At 41.0% G+C, this 13569-nt stretch overlaps 1 protein-coding gene across 1 annotated transcript; it reads right to left on the bottom strand.

Moving 5' to 3' along the window:
- Nucleotides 1–199: 199 nt before the first annotated feature.
- Nucleotides 200–13223, bottom strand: APOOL (apolipoprotein O like). Its single transcript, XM_027911454.1, has 9 exons — nt 13181–13223; nt 10129–10233; nt 9149–9268; nt 8036–8090; nt 7570–7668; nt 7109–7200; nt 6441–6527; nt 5400–5556; nt 200–3920 (listed from the first exon to the last, which is right to left on the bottom strand). The coding sequence occupies exons 1-9, from the start codon at nt 13190–13192 to the stop codon at nt 3823–3825; spliced, it is 825 nt and encodes a 274-aa protein (XP_027767255.1). The 5' UTR covers nt 13193–13223; the 3' UTR covers nt 200–3822.
- Nucleotides 13224–13569: the final 346 nt, after the last annotated feature.

Below are 13569 nucleotides of genomic sequence, written 5' to 3'. Positions count from 1 at the left end.
GAAGCATTTCTCAAAATTTAGCACACTCAGCATTAATAATTCCTGTCTGTTACTTCAGTGGTTTCTTCCAGGAATGTTTCAGTACTTCAGGGGTGAAGTTGTTTCCCCAGGTGTGACTTGGCCATGTTTACCAACTTAACTCTTAAAGAAGAAAGGAACTGACAATTCATCCTACAGATGAGACAACAGACAGAAGTTAAACTTAATTTTTAAAAAGTCTCTTATCACCCTTTATTTCCAGGTGCTTCACAGCGATATGACAAAATAAAGTATCACAATCAGTTTTATGTAAATAAAAAATTAATATCAACAAGTCCCAAATCTCCCTATATCGAATACAATCAATCATAAATAAAAAAACATGCATTAAATTAAAGCTATTCCTGTATTATAAAATACATGTGACCCAGTTCTTTAAGACACTGAATTTTTCACAAATATATAACATATAAAAATTACTGGATATGTTCTTACTTTTATGTTACTGTATTATTGCATTATGAAACAGACTTGAAGTGATACATTTGAATGGCATTTCAAACTTTCATTGTAAATTAATAAACCCATGTCTCGCAGTGCAACTTTTCCCTTGTCTTACGTTAATTTTTCATTATAACAGATTTGCCTGTTGGGTCTGAAATCTTGAGGAGATCAAGTCAGGCACATATTTACACTGAAGACTCACAAGCCATGGCATCATGGAGATCTGAATTTGCTTTTTCAAAGCCCTTGCATAGCACCTTTACTAGAAATTACTAATACAGACGTGTGGCTACAGTTGCTTGCAGTCACCTGGAACAAGTCAGCTGTAGAGTATTATACAAACCCTGGAGGCTCAGATGGCTGACCTGAAAGCACAGAACACACCACACAGAATACAAAACCTTCCAGACTTTTGTCCCACCTTCTCTGGCTGCAGACAAAGAAGAGTTTTCTTCAGCTGGGTGTGTTTCAGTCCCCAAAGCCGAGCCTCTAATCTTAGCCCAGCTTTTCAGCTGCGGAGGGACATTAAACAAAAACTGCTGACACGAATGAAACAAACAGAACATTATCCTGCCTTGTAGAGAAGGATGAGGAGAAATCTCAGCTGATGAAAAAACTAAGAAGTGACATTAATATCATCATTACCATGATGATAATGACACTTTGGGTTGGAAAGGACCTTATAGACCATCTTTATTCCATCCCCTGCCATGGCAGGGACACATTCCACTAAACCAGCTTGTTCAGGGCCCTAAAGAACCTGGCCTTGGGCACTTCCAGGGATGGGTTTCCTGGGAAACCCTGGGCTGGAATAACCCTGTGCTGGCTCCCTGCTTTTACCCACCCAGAAATGGCTGAGCACAGGGACACCATTCTGTGGGCTCTGGGGCTGCACCCCTCATCCTGCTCTTTCATCACAGCAGGCAGCAACAACAGTTCTAGGTTATGTCCCAGGAGATGTAGGTAAGACTTCTGAATGCTGAGTTAACTCTGAGATGTAGATCTACTACAGTTTTGTCCTGAGCAGTAATTTGAGACTCAAATACAGCCTGAGGACAGCTTTGTGTACCATGGCCATGCACAGCACGAACACCTGCAGGATCAGGGGGTGTAACACAAGCTGTTTGCATAGAACACCTGAGTCCTGCCTGCCCAACCAGCCAGGAGCTGAAGGACCCCATGCAGACCAGACACTGCAGCTGGAAATGCCCTCAAAGTCTGGGAAGGCCCAAAGCAGCTTTTGGCACTTCTCTTTGCCTGGAAAGGGCAGACACGCTGGTTCCCTAAGAGCTGTCCAAGGTGGCTTCTCTCCCTGCTCCCAGGAGGCTTTGTCCCAGTTATATTATTACTATTACTCTTAGTCCCAGTTTTTCACTATATCCTGAAAAATGTCACCACAGTAAACTCCTACAAAATCCAACCAAATCTGCATCACCTTACCTTTCCTGTTGACTTGTGGCAGCACATCATCAAAGGGCAGTTAGAATTTAACAGAATCGAGTAGAGGAGATGGCTTTTCCTTTATGTTTTTTATCCAGAACCTGATCACAGGGAGACATAATACAATTTCTGCCATCCAGTCTTAAAATTGAAAATGATAATTTCTTCACCATTTCCACTTCCTGCCTTATGTCTTCACCTGTTTCCCTGGAAATGGTATATGAAGCCCAGCCATCTAATTTTTCTACTCCTCTGTGATGAAACACTAAATGTGTCTTGTCCAGGAGCTCTCTGAAGATTGATTTAATATCCTCTGATTGCTGCCTGAATTCCTGGACCTTAAGAGATGATTAAAGAAACAAAACACATCAAATCCTAAGTCAGCTGTCCCAAGCAAGCTGAACTAATAGAATTCCTCTTCTTTAAACTTCACATTTACTGACTTCACCTTCCAGTGGACTCTGTGTAACGAAGTCCGACACTCTGCCTGAAATTTGGATTTTAAAATATCAATACTTATCCATTTCTCAACCATCACAAAAGATTTACTACTTCTTTTGCTCATTCACCACTTGTGCCTTGTGCACATTCCATCCTGCAGCATTTCCTCACAACTCCTGCTGGTCCCACAGGGACACTGGGAATTCTGTTTCCCTGTACGTCACCAGTTGTTTCTCTTGGCATCAGCAGCCTTGGAAGAAGGAATGAGGTTGTGAGATCTCTTCTCATGGAGAACAGGAGCAAACATTCCCTCACATCCCAGTGCTGAGAACACAGCCATACAAAGCAGCATTTCATGTTTCAGCCTTCCAACCAAACTACCTGCTTGTATAGTTTGTTCTTGCTTCCACCTCTGCTTTAGAGCAAAGCCCATATTTGCATGAAGTGACAGATAAAAGAATGAAGAGAAATGGAGGATGAACAGAATTAGAGCAATAAACACAATGAAAAATGTAATGTTTGATAGTTTCATCATTAAGGACACAATTTCTATTTTCATTCTTATGGAAAAAGAATGTCACAGAAATCCTCCCAAGGTCAATGGGTATAGCATACAAAGTTCTGGGGAGAAAAAGTTGGCTGTCTATTACTTCTGCATTTTTAGTATCTCTCAGCACTTTAAACCTTGAAATTACAGAAGGTTTACAACTTTCTGAAAGCTGCTAATGGATTTTATATAATCTCAGTATCACTTTCATGGATTGAGCAATTTACACACAGTTCTTCAAAGTATTAGAAGGAGGTGAAAAGTGATTCATGGTCTATAAAGGATGTTTAGAGATCAGTTGCGTGGTTTTCCCACCTTCAGTGACATTTAAAAACATCAGAAGGAGGACAAGGAGCTGTTTCCATTCACCTCTGTGAGAGAGGCAAACAACAACAACAAATTATTTTGCGAGGAAAAAAAGTTTACAGAAGCATTAAAAACAATGCTGTTCATACAATATCCTCACGAGGTTTCAGGGGTACTCAGACCAGTAAGAAGCTGCACTTCATTCCAGAGCTGAAAGAAAAAAAGGCAAAGAAGCCTCTGCAAACCCCATCATTCCTCTTTCAGATCAATGAACACCTGAGCCGAAGCAGAGATATGTTTACATTTCCAAATATCCTTTGTGAAGTGACATTTATTGACAAGTTTTGGCACAGAGAGACCTCAGTGGGAGAAGACACTGACAAACCTCATTTTCTCCGTGTCTCCCTTCATGGCACTGACACTGAGTGAATTCTGTCAGGAATAAAATATGCACTAAGCAGAATCATGGAAGTCAATAATGCAAACTGAGATATGAAAATGTCTGATTAAATTATACCTCACAGAGTGTGTACTGTAAGGATTATTCCTTCCCTTCTTCCCTCCCCCTTATCTGTGACATTTTGCAGTTTGTAAGCAGGCTTGGCTTAGCTTCTAGTGCTGTACATATCCACATCTTCTGGGCTGGACTGTCCATGGTCCATAAGTTTGGGATCAGGCTTAAATTTTGGTGTCTTCACTGTCCCTGTGAGAGATGTTAAAAAAAAAATAATTAAAAAATATACATGTGTTTGAGTTGTAGGGGAAAAAAGCTTACTGACACATTTTGAGAACTGCTGTATTATCAAACACTTACAAAAAGATCAAAATCTGTTCTAGTTCTGCCTCCCAAAACCAGCCCAGTCAGGATCTTCCCTGAAGCTGCTGCCAGATGGTAAGAATTCCAGATGAAGACAAACACTCTTACCTACTTTCACTTCATCACTTCCAAAAGCCATGAACTAAGTTTACTAAACATTGAGCCCTCACACTCACCCTGAATGATAATGCACAGACTGACAGATTTAATGACACTGCAATTCCAGCTTGAAGGGAATATAAAGGCAGGTTTTCCTGGGCTGTGCCTCCTGCTCCTGGGCTGCTTCTTTTCCAGTTACATCCCTTGGTTTAACAAAGGGTGTTGTGTTCTCCTGAAAGCTTTGCCCCATTTGGACTAGGGAGAATAAACATCTCTGACAACACAGATTAATTTAGGGCATGGATATTTCTGGCTGTATTAGGGACATGAACTAATTCCACTCATGAAAGCAGAGACAGAAGAGATCTACATACATCAAACCATTAAAGACAGTCTGGCCTGAAGCAAATGTAAAAGCACATCAAAGCACTCCACAAACTAAATCAGAAAAAACACAGGTGCAAAGGAAAGATGTGAATGGAACTAAAGTGAAAAAAAAAAAAAAAATAAAGCCCCCAATCAAATACATTCTGCTCCTTTTCCAGGAAAAAAAAAAAGCTTTGGTAATAAACAGATAAAGAGAATAAAGAGAAGTAACAGGTTTTGGTAACAAAACTCAAAACTTGCCCTTACAAAGGTAACAGTATTTTAAAACAATTTTAGTTCTCCTTTAATAGGCAATTCCACTACTTTTTTTTTAACCAACTGGACTATCAAATATTTGTCTGTAAATTGGCTGTCACATGATCTAGTTGATTATCTCAACCACTCGAGATGCACAAAGAACCTCTGCAGAAAACCTGCAAAACAAAACCCAATGCTTCATTTCTCAATTACACATTCCTCTTTTTCATTTCACTATGTATCACCTCTGGATTGTTGGCAAAGGCTAAAAGTCAAGAACTTATTTGAGACTTCAACCTTCTAATTATCATCCAAATTAAAACCTTCCTGTGTGTTTTGCATTGGAATTATTCCTTATTTTGGCCTGCAAAAGAACCTGGTTTGCATTATTGTCAGTCCTCAGACATTACTGAGAACAGGAAATATATAAGAATTCTGATACTGTGACAGGGTCCACAGTGAGAAAATTATCCCCTCCCTGAGGCTCTGAAATATAAATTAAATGAGAGTGTGTACAATATACCTCAAGAATAATCTGCACTGACAGTCTGCTCCATTTTGCAGCAAGAGTAACTACAAAATTAAGTCAACTAATTGGATTTGCAAGTTGCCCTGAGATTACACTTGAAACATTTAATTCACCTGATGAAGGCGCTGCATCTTTATTACTCCAAGACTCTACTGGAGAAGATTCTGTTCTGTTCAATGATCTTGACTCAACAGCAGACTCAGGTTTGGTACCAGAAACTCCTTTCTTCTTCTTATCTTCTTGTGGAACTGGTTTTGACTCTGGCTGCAGGTGTGAACCAAACATTAGTAACAGAAAGCACACCGGGCTTTGCTTCAGGCATTACTGCCAAATCAAACTTTCCATCTGGAAGCTTCTCTTTTACGAAATTATTTTCAGTTTTGACATCATCCGGTGCTATTCAGCCAGTCAGCTGCACACAAGGAACACAGCTGGGAGAAATGAAAGGCCTGAAGAAGCCCACAGATCAGACAGAATAACTTTATTATCATGTGAAAGGGAATTTGTTATGAGTATGTATTTAAGTCTGATACTGTGTTCTCACCTGAGACTCTCAAAGTCCTTCCCAAGTTCATTCACAGCCCAGGAACCTCAAGCCTTACACAGGGCTGAAATAGCATTGAGTTTTTACAGAACACTTACTACCCCTAGTTAGCAGGAGAAGGAAAGATAAATCAGGCTAACAGCCTAGTAATGAAAAATAATTTGTTTCGGGAACAGGGTTCACTCAGGGGAAAAAAAAATGAAGTTAACAGAAACTGTCTGTACCACATCAATTCTTGTTTCACTCTCAGTTTAATGCAGTTATCTGAATGTCATTTTCAAAACTCAGGATTCCATTTGTGCTCCTCAGAGGAAATAAAAGGTGAGGGTTACATAACAAAGCACTATAAATTTATAGCGAAATTCTTCTAAATGTTAATATAACTGAGAAACTTTCATTTTCTTTGAAAAGGGCAAAAAAAAAATTATGTGCAAAGCTGTAATTTTACTCAGGGAAGTGCTACTTCTATCAAGGGTTTCTAAGTTTCCACTTGAGAAAAAAACCCTTTGAGGTTGCAGAAAACCAACACATTTAATTGTGGGATTACTAACCCAAATTCCAGATGTGATTTACAGGGGGTTAATACTCCCCTCTACTTCACAAATCCTACCTTGGTGACAGGTTCCTTTTCTGCCCACAGCGATCTCACAGCCTCGTAGGTCTGACGACTCCCACAAAGTAACTTTTTCCCCGTCACCTATTTTTTTAGAAAAACAATTTTACAACAGCTCTGAAAATACAAAGATACCCAGATACAAACAATTCTTATGGAGCAGTGTGTGCTTTTCTAAATAGGGAAACACTGGAAGACTTTTCAATTTGCTTTTTGTGTAGAGAAGTACAGGGTGCAAACAATTCTTGCCTACAAAATAATAAATAAGGTTCTGCTTTTCTACATAAACAGCTGAGCCCTAATCAGGTAGACAGTGGCAAGATGACTAACTGGAAAACAAGGAATTCTGACAAGGGCTGTAATTGTGCAGCATCTCAAACTGCTTCTCTGTGAAGTTCATCAAGGCTTTATTTTTTATTTACTTTTATTTCAGCAGATAAAATAATCTTCATTTATTTGAGAAATGAGGGTTAAAAATCGAGAGACTGTACTTTTAAATTCAGTTATTTGATTGATTTTTATAGCTATGCAATTAACACTATGTATTTTAATGAAGATGCAACGTGGATTCTGACACCCAATCCCACAATGCTTGATTCAAATGAAATGGGAATGCTATGACGAAATTCAATGTTAATTCAATATTCAAATACAAATAAACTTACCTTAGCAATGACCACTGACTGAGCTGGGTAACACACAGAGAACCCTACAGTGGTAAGTCCCAATGGGTAAAAAATTTTCTTAAATCTAGAACCTGTATAAAGCCAAAAATTAGGAATAATAATTAGACAGTAATGAAATGTAAAGTTAAGTAATTGCAGCAGTTAAACACAGCTATTACTACAGACACATGTGCAGAACATCCTGATATTCTGAACTAGGCTTTCCAATACTGTGAAAAATAAGAACAACTGTGTCACTAATCTGGCTAATCCTGCTCTGTGAGCTCTTAGCCAGCTTCTAAAGGTAGTATTGAATAATGTCCCTCCAATTTACCAGGAAGGAGGCTTTTCATACAAGTTACACAGGCTTTTGGCAACGTTTCAGAAAAGTCTTCTGACCATTGAAACCCCTCCATGCTCCACATTCATCACACCAATAATGACAATAAGCAAACTCCTACCTTTCCTCGCCAGTGCCGCACCAGCCAAGCCTGAGACCGTGATTACACCGACCTTGGGGAGAAATTCTGGTGGGGGGTTCTTCAGGTAAACATAAGCATCTTAGAATTAAAAAAAAAGTAAAGAAATACAGCAATTCAATTTAAATCCTTTCATTTCCCTGCTTAAGAAATAAAGATGGAAGTAAAATTGTGACTATCCAGAACTGCAAACAGTCCATGACTGGATATTTTTAATGAATGAGAACGTGCATTTTCCAGATGCACAACATGCAGCCTGTGTTATCAGAACCAGAATCACAGCCCTCAAAACACAGCAAATTTAACAGTTTTTCTCCACAGGTACTTTTTTTTGTTTGTTTGTTTGCAAAATGTTAGTTCTTAGTAAAGAAAAAGGAAAGCTTAGTTCTAAGTTTTGACTGTACTGTGAGTTAATATAGATGAGAGATATGTGACTTGCTTTGCTTACCTTTTCCAAATTGAATTGAATCCGTTATTCCATTTTTAACAAAGACATAAACAGTCTGAAAAAACCAACCAAACAAAGAGTAAAATCTCTGCAAAAGTAGATGTTTATACATGGCTCAGCACAATGAGACAAAGAAATATTGTGGAACTTTAAAAAAAACCAAACCAGATCAGTGACCTTCTACAGAGGCTGTGCACAGATCTACCCCCTTTGGGACAAACATGTTCATACTTATAAAACTTCCAGTGGCAATTAATTAAAAAAACCCTCTTTAATGTAAGCTCACTTTCAAAATTGATTGACATCTCAGGATCAAAAGTGTAGAGTAGGAAAAAACCTGGACACTGACTGTACAACCTAAGAGAACTCAATTATAAAATACAGTCTTCTCTTCCCTAGAGAGACTTTCCCAGGAAAACTGACTTTTCCTTTTAGTCTGTAAAAGCAACAGGGAATTTGTGCCACCAGAGGTCACTGCTACTCAATGTCAGGAACTCTCCCTCAATGATCAAGGGCATGTAGAAGACTGATACAGATTTATAACCAGATTATTTCAGCCATGCAGTCACTGACAAGATTTTCCCAAACCAATGGAATCATAATTTACAGAAAATACAGGAAGACTTTTTTTTTGCTTTTTTTCAAATATTAGGGCCTAATTTGTTTTTAAGAGCAAAATACAAGTAAAAAATCTATTAACAAAAGCCAAGGTGAAGCTGCTGTTTATCAGCAGGTAAGAGAACAGTGACAGGTATCACAGTTCTACACCTCAGACATGCAGTAACAGCTGGGAGGTGTTTTGGATGACTAGTTACTAACAGCCTATTTTAACAGGTACATGGGATGCAGTTCGCCCTCCCTAAAGTCTATTAACTTGCCCTTTGGAAGCAGCTCACTCCATGGACTGGAACTGCAGACTCCTAAATGCTACCAAGTTCTGCCAAGAACCGACCTACTCCTGCCGTAGAAAAATGGGTGGTTTTCCCACTCTAAATTATCAGTGTATGCCAAGACAAGGTACTGCACAAAACCCCGCAGGGTGAACTGAGCTGCTGTGCAGGGTGTGGGGCAGCGCTGGCAGAGCAGGGAGCTGTGGGTGCAGGTGTTCCTGACCTGGCACCAGCCCAGGTAGCGGCCGGTTGTCTGTCGCACCGTCGAGAGGTGTCTCTGCAGCTGCCCCGGCTGCTCCTCCACGTACCTCGATGTCACAGGGGGTGCACTGTAAATTGGGAGCTGCAAAACAGGGAGATGGTTCTGTGTTTTCATAGCAGGTACAGTGAAGAGGGGGTTTCAAGCCTGCAGACCCTCAGTGTTCCCATTCAAGCAAACAAAGCCCCCCCTCACGGAATTACGAACTTTTAGAGTTACAAACTGACTCTGCACAAGGGTGACCTCATCTTAGTCTTTAGAAATTAAAACTGAAACCATTGTGCAGGATCTAAGAAACAGAACTACTGAGCATCACAAAATATCTTTTGTTCAGCAGAGCATGAGCAAGAATAGCTGGAAGATGGATGTGTGTATTACTAGAAACTGCACAGTAGAAAAAGACTTTTCTGGCTTCAGCCTGGATATATTGTAACAAAGAAAATGTGATAAAACTTTACTAATTTAGTATTGCAACAGTTCATGTTTTATTGTTGTTGCTTCCTAGCCCAGTGAATTTCTGGTCTGAACAGTTTCTCATTTGTTTGTACTGTCAAATTAAATATATAATGCGGTGGTTTGGTTCCCATCTCCCTTGAAAATGAGAATGCACACTTAGATATGTTTAAAAAAATTGGCTTTAATGATCCCTGATATTTAATGTACTTGTATATTTTTAAACTGTGTACCAAAATAAATGTACTTGAGGCTTTTTAACAAACAAACAAACATTGAAGGGTTGGACTTGATCTCAGAGGTCTTTTCCAAGCAGGCTGACTCTGTGATATGATTCTCTGATTTGAGCTATAGTGGTCAGCTGCTTTATTATCACATATTTCTTTGCTGTGTGTTTTATTTTCTGGGTAATACAATTCAATGGAAAAAGCTGGCACTCTGCAGGTTTTTCTAGCACTGTTTTAAAGATGAACAAACAGTAAGATCTGTACCTGATCTGGCTTCACCAGCTGACTTTTTGATCCCTTCTCTGCTGCTGCATAGACAGTGATACAAATAAAAGGCAGCCCAGAAGAAACAGCTGCCAGCTTTGCCACCTGGGACAGACAGAGGAAAAAAAAAAAAGGAAGTCTTAATGCAGAGATAAAAATTCCCCTTGGGCTTTATCAAATATTGGATTAAAAAAGTCACTTTTAAAACCTTTTATAAACTTTATGCCTTTTAGGAACTTCTGACTGATACAATGATTTTCTCAAATGACAGTGGTAAAGAAAAGGTTGAAGATCACTGACAACAGTTCTGTCTAAAATACCAGGAAGAATTCTGTGTTCAAAGCCACACTGATGCCTCCATCATCCCTTAAGGAAAAATAAGTTCTAATCCATTCAGCACAGAGGTACCTCAGGTCAACTCTCCCAGCACCCAACAGCTCCAGGACACAGAGAACAGGTGAGAGAGGAGGGGGATAATCAAAATAAGTCCCAGTTGACACAGTAACTGTCTTTCTGACAGTGTTCCTTGGAGCAAAATGCCACAGCCTGAGCTACAGAAGAGTCTCTGTAAGGAATCCAGAAAGGGATGTCCATCACAAGAAGTCTGTATTTTTGAAGGTTTATTGAAAAAAAAAAAAAAAGTTTAAAACCTATCATAATTCAGAATGCTTATTTCAGTACAAAATGCTACCAGGACAATACCAATTTTCTGGAGCTACAAGAAGAAAAACTAAACTTAAAAGTGAGAAAGCATGAAGAGATTGTATTTATTTCTCCTGTTCCTTATTTAACGATCAGGTGCATTAAAAACACCTCGATTAGCTGAGTTGTTCCTAGTATCAAATTTATTAAAATGACTTTATTAAAAATTACTTAAAAGTAAAAATTACTTAAAAGAATTACCAGCCTGAATGTTCTGGAGGGAGGGAAGGTCAATGGCAAGAGCTCAAATATTCCCTGTGACACCACTGCCACGCTCCTGCCACTGCAACCCTTAGAACCGGCAGGTTTATTTTCCCCAGGCATAAAAAGCACACCAAAGACAAACAGACATGGTGTTACTTTTGATGGGAAGAATGAATTGCAATTATTTGCTGAAGAAATGTATTACACGCTCTCCCTGCAGGAAATTGTTACAGCTACGCCTCTTAACAGTAGAACTGGAGTAAAACTAATCAAAATTGAGTAATAAAACTGTCAAAGGTACCTGGATAACTTTGGCTTTAAGTCTTTGCATTTCAAGCAATCTGCTTCAAAGTGTTGGAATCTTATCAAGTATCAAAAATACAGATTCTATTAAAGTTAAAAAGCTGCATCACTACAAAGAATTCAGAGTCTTCCACTCAAAAGATGCAGAACACAAGCTAAACCATAATAAATCCACATATTTCATTTATGCTAATCTCCAAGACATTGTTTCCCACTGAAGCTGTAAATTCTGTGTGCTTGCTTCAAGACCTGGAGCAGGAGACAGGAAACTCATCCTGAAGGGAACAACCAGGGTAATCAAAGAGTGGAGGATACGCAAAAATCTGATGCATTTATATACAGAAAGACACAAGTTCTATCACAAAAGGAGAACCTACTAGCCAGATTAAAGTAAGATTAACACTTAACAGGTACCTCATATTTTCCATGGAAATATTAATTAAAGAATAGTATGGCCAGTCTCTTCGCGAACGAAGATCCGGGGAAGGTCTTTCCACCTTCCAGCCTGCGCATTGGATTTTTTAGGTGAGACACAGTGTGCGCGGAACTGAGCCCACCCTTTAATCCTGAGGATCATCTGCCGGGGCCAAGCACGCTTGGACGGTGGCAGCGAGGTCCTCAGGACGTAGATGGATTGCCTTACAGGGCTAACGAGCTCCATCTGCCCGGGGAGCCCCCGGTGGTCCAGGGGAAAATACACTGCACTGTCACTGCAGAATTAAAGAATAAGAATCACGAGTTTATGGCTATTCTCCTGCCACTCAGATGTCTTAATGTAGATCACAAAATGGTCTCACATCCTTTTGCTTAATTATTCCCAGCAGTTACAAGAGACTTAAGGATTGCCAGAAGCTTCTGTGCCAACTCCAGTATCCTGATTTGGGTACCACACACAAGGGGAGCAGAGCATCCTCCTTCCACTTCAGCTCAACTCACTGCCACTCCAGGGATTTGTTTATAATCTTGGTGTGCCAGATGGGGACCCACAGAATGAAGTGCTATTAATTTTTCAGAGTAAATAATAAAGAGCATACGTAAGGTTATGTCACCTCACTAAAGATACTGAAGCATTCAAATTTATGTACTGAACTGTAACAGCTCAAGATCACCCAGCCAAACAGCCAAGCCAAAGACAGGTCCTTTTCCCATAATACACTAAGATAAAATGCTTATTTTCATTTCTCTGGCTGTCCTCACTTGCATCAACCTTTTCTTTGCGGATACAAACACATTTTAAATGCTCTTAGAAAGTAAATACGAAGATTCACGTGATGAGAACAACCTATTCATCAATTTAACCAGGAACACTGCAAAACCTGCAAAACACTTGAGTAAAAGCCTTACATGCACGTTTTTCTCTGTTTAAAGACACCGCGTTATCCCTACAACTACAGGTATTTCAGAAACTCGTTCGTTTGTAACAGCGCTATTTCACAGCCTTGTTTCAGTGATGCACAGCGCCACTAACACTTCACAGCGTCACTGCCCAACTATCGCCCCGCTATTCACCTCTCCGGTAAGGAGCCGCAGGTGTCTCAGGAGCTGCAAGCGGGCGGAGAGCAACCGGGAGAGAAACACTTACTTTATTCCCTGCCGCACAACTGAGCCACCCTCTTGAACCAGCCCCTTCCACCTACGGAGCCCTGCCAGCGCCCAACTCCTTCACCTGACCCCGCGTTCCGCAGCACCCGGGGCTCCTTCCCGGCCGCACCGGCGGGGCCGGGCGGTTCGGAACGGCCCCGCGGAGCGTTCCCGGCTGCCCCGAGCCCGGGAGCCCCTGAGGGGAGCGCGGCCGGGCTGAGGGCGGCGGGAGCACAGCGGGCTGAGGGCCGGGGACACTCACCTTGGCCGCCATGTCGGGCAGCGCCGCGTACGGCGGGCGGGAAGGGCCGAGCCGGGCGGGGCTCGGGGAGCGGGGCGGGATCGCCATCAGGAGGGGCGGGGATTGCCCTCAGGGGGACGGGGTTTGCCCTCGGGGGACGGGGTTTGCTCTCGGGGGTACAGGGATTGCCCTCGGCCGGGGCAGGGATCGCCCTCGGGGGTACAGGGATTGCCCTCAGCCAGGATCGCCCTCAGGGGAACAGGGATCGCCCTCAGGCGTGGCAGGATCGACTTCAGCCGGGATCGCACATAAACCCCCACAAATACCCCTAAACACACAGTCTAAGTGCAGATAATTCGTTTATTGAAGTCCAAATTTACAACTGAAGTTTACAACTTTTTTCTTTTTTT

The sequence above is a fragment of the Empidonax traillii genome, unplaced genomic scaffold, assembly GCF_003031625.1.
Source record: "Empidonax traillii isolate 1590-97213 ecotype Southwest subspecies unplaced genomic scaffold, ASM303162v1 scaffold32:size1966603, whole genome shotgun sequence".
Lineage (NCBI taxonomy): Eukaryota > Metazoa > Chordata > Aves > Passeriformes > Tyrannidae > Empidonax > Empidonax traillii.
The sequence above is the reverse complement of the archived record's forward strand: the minus strand, read 5'-3'. Positions and strand labels throughout refer to the sequence as shown.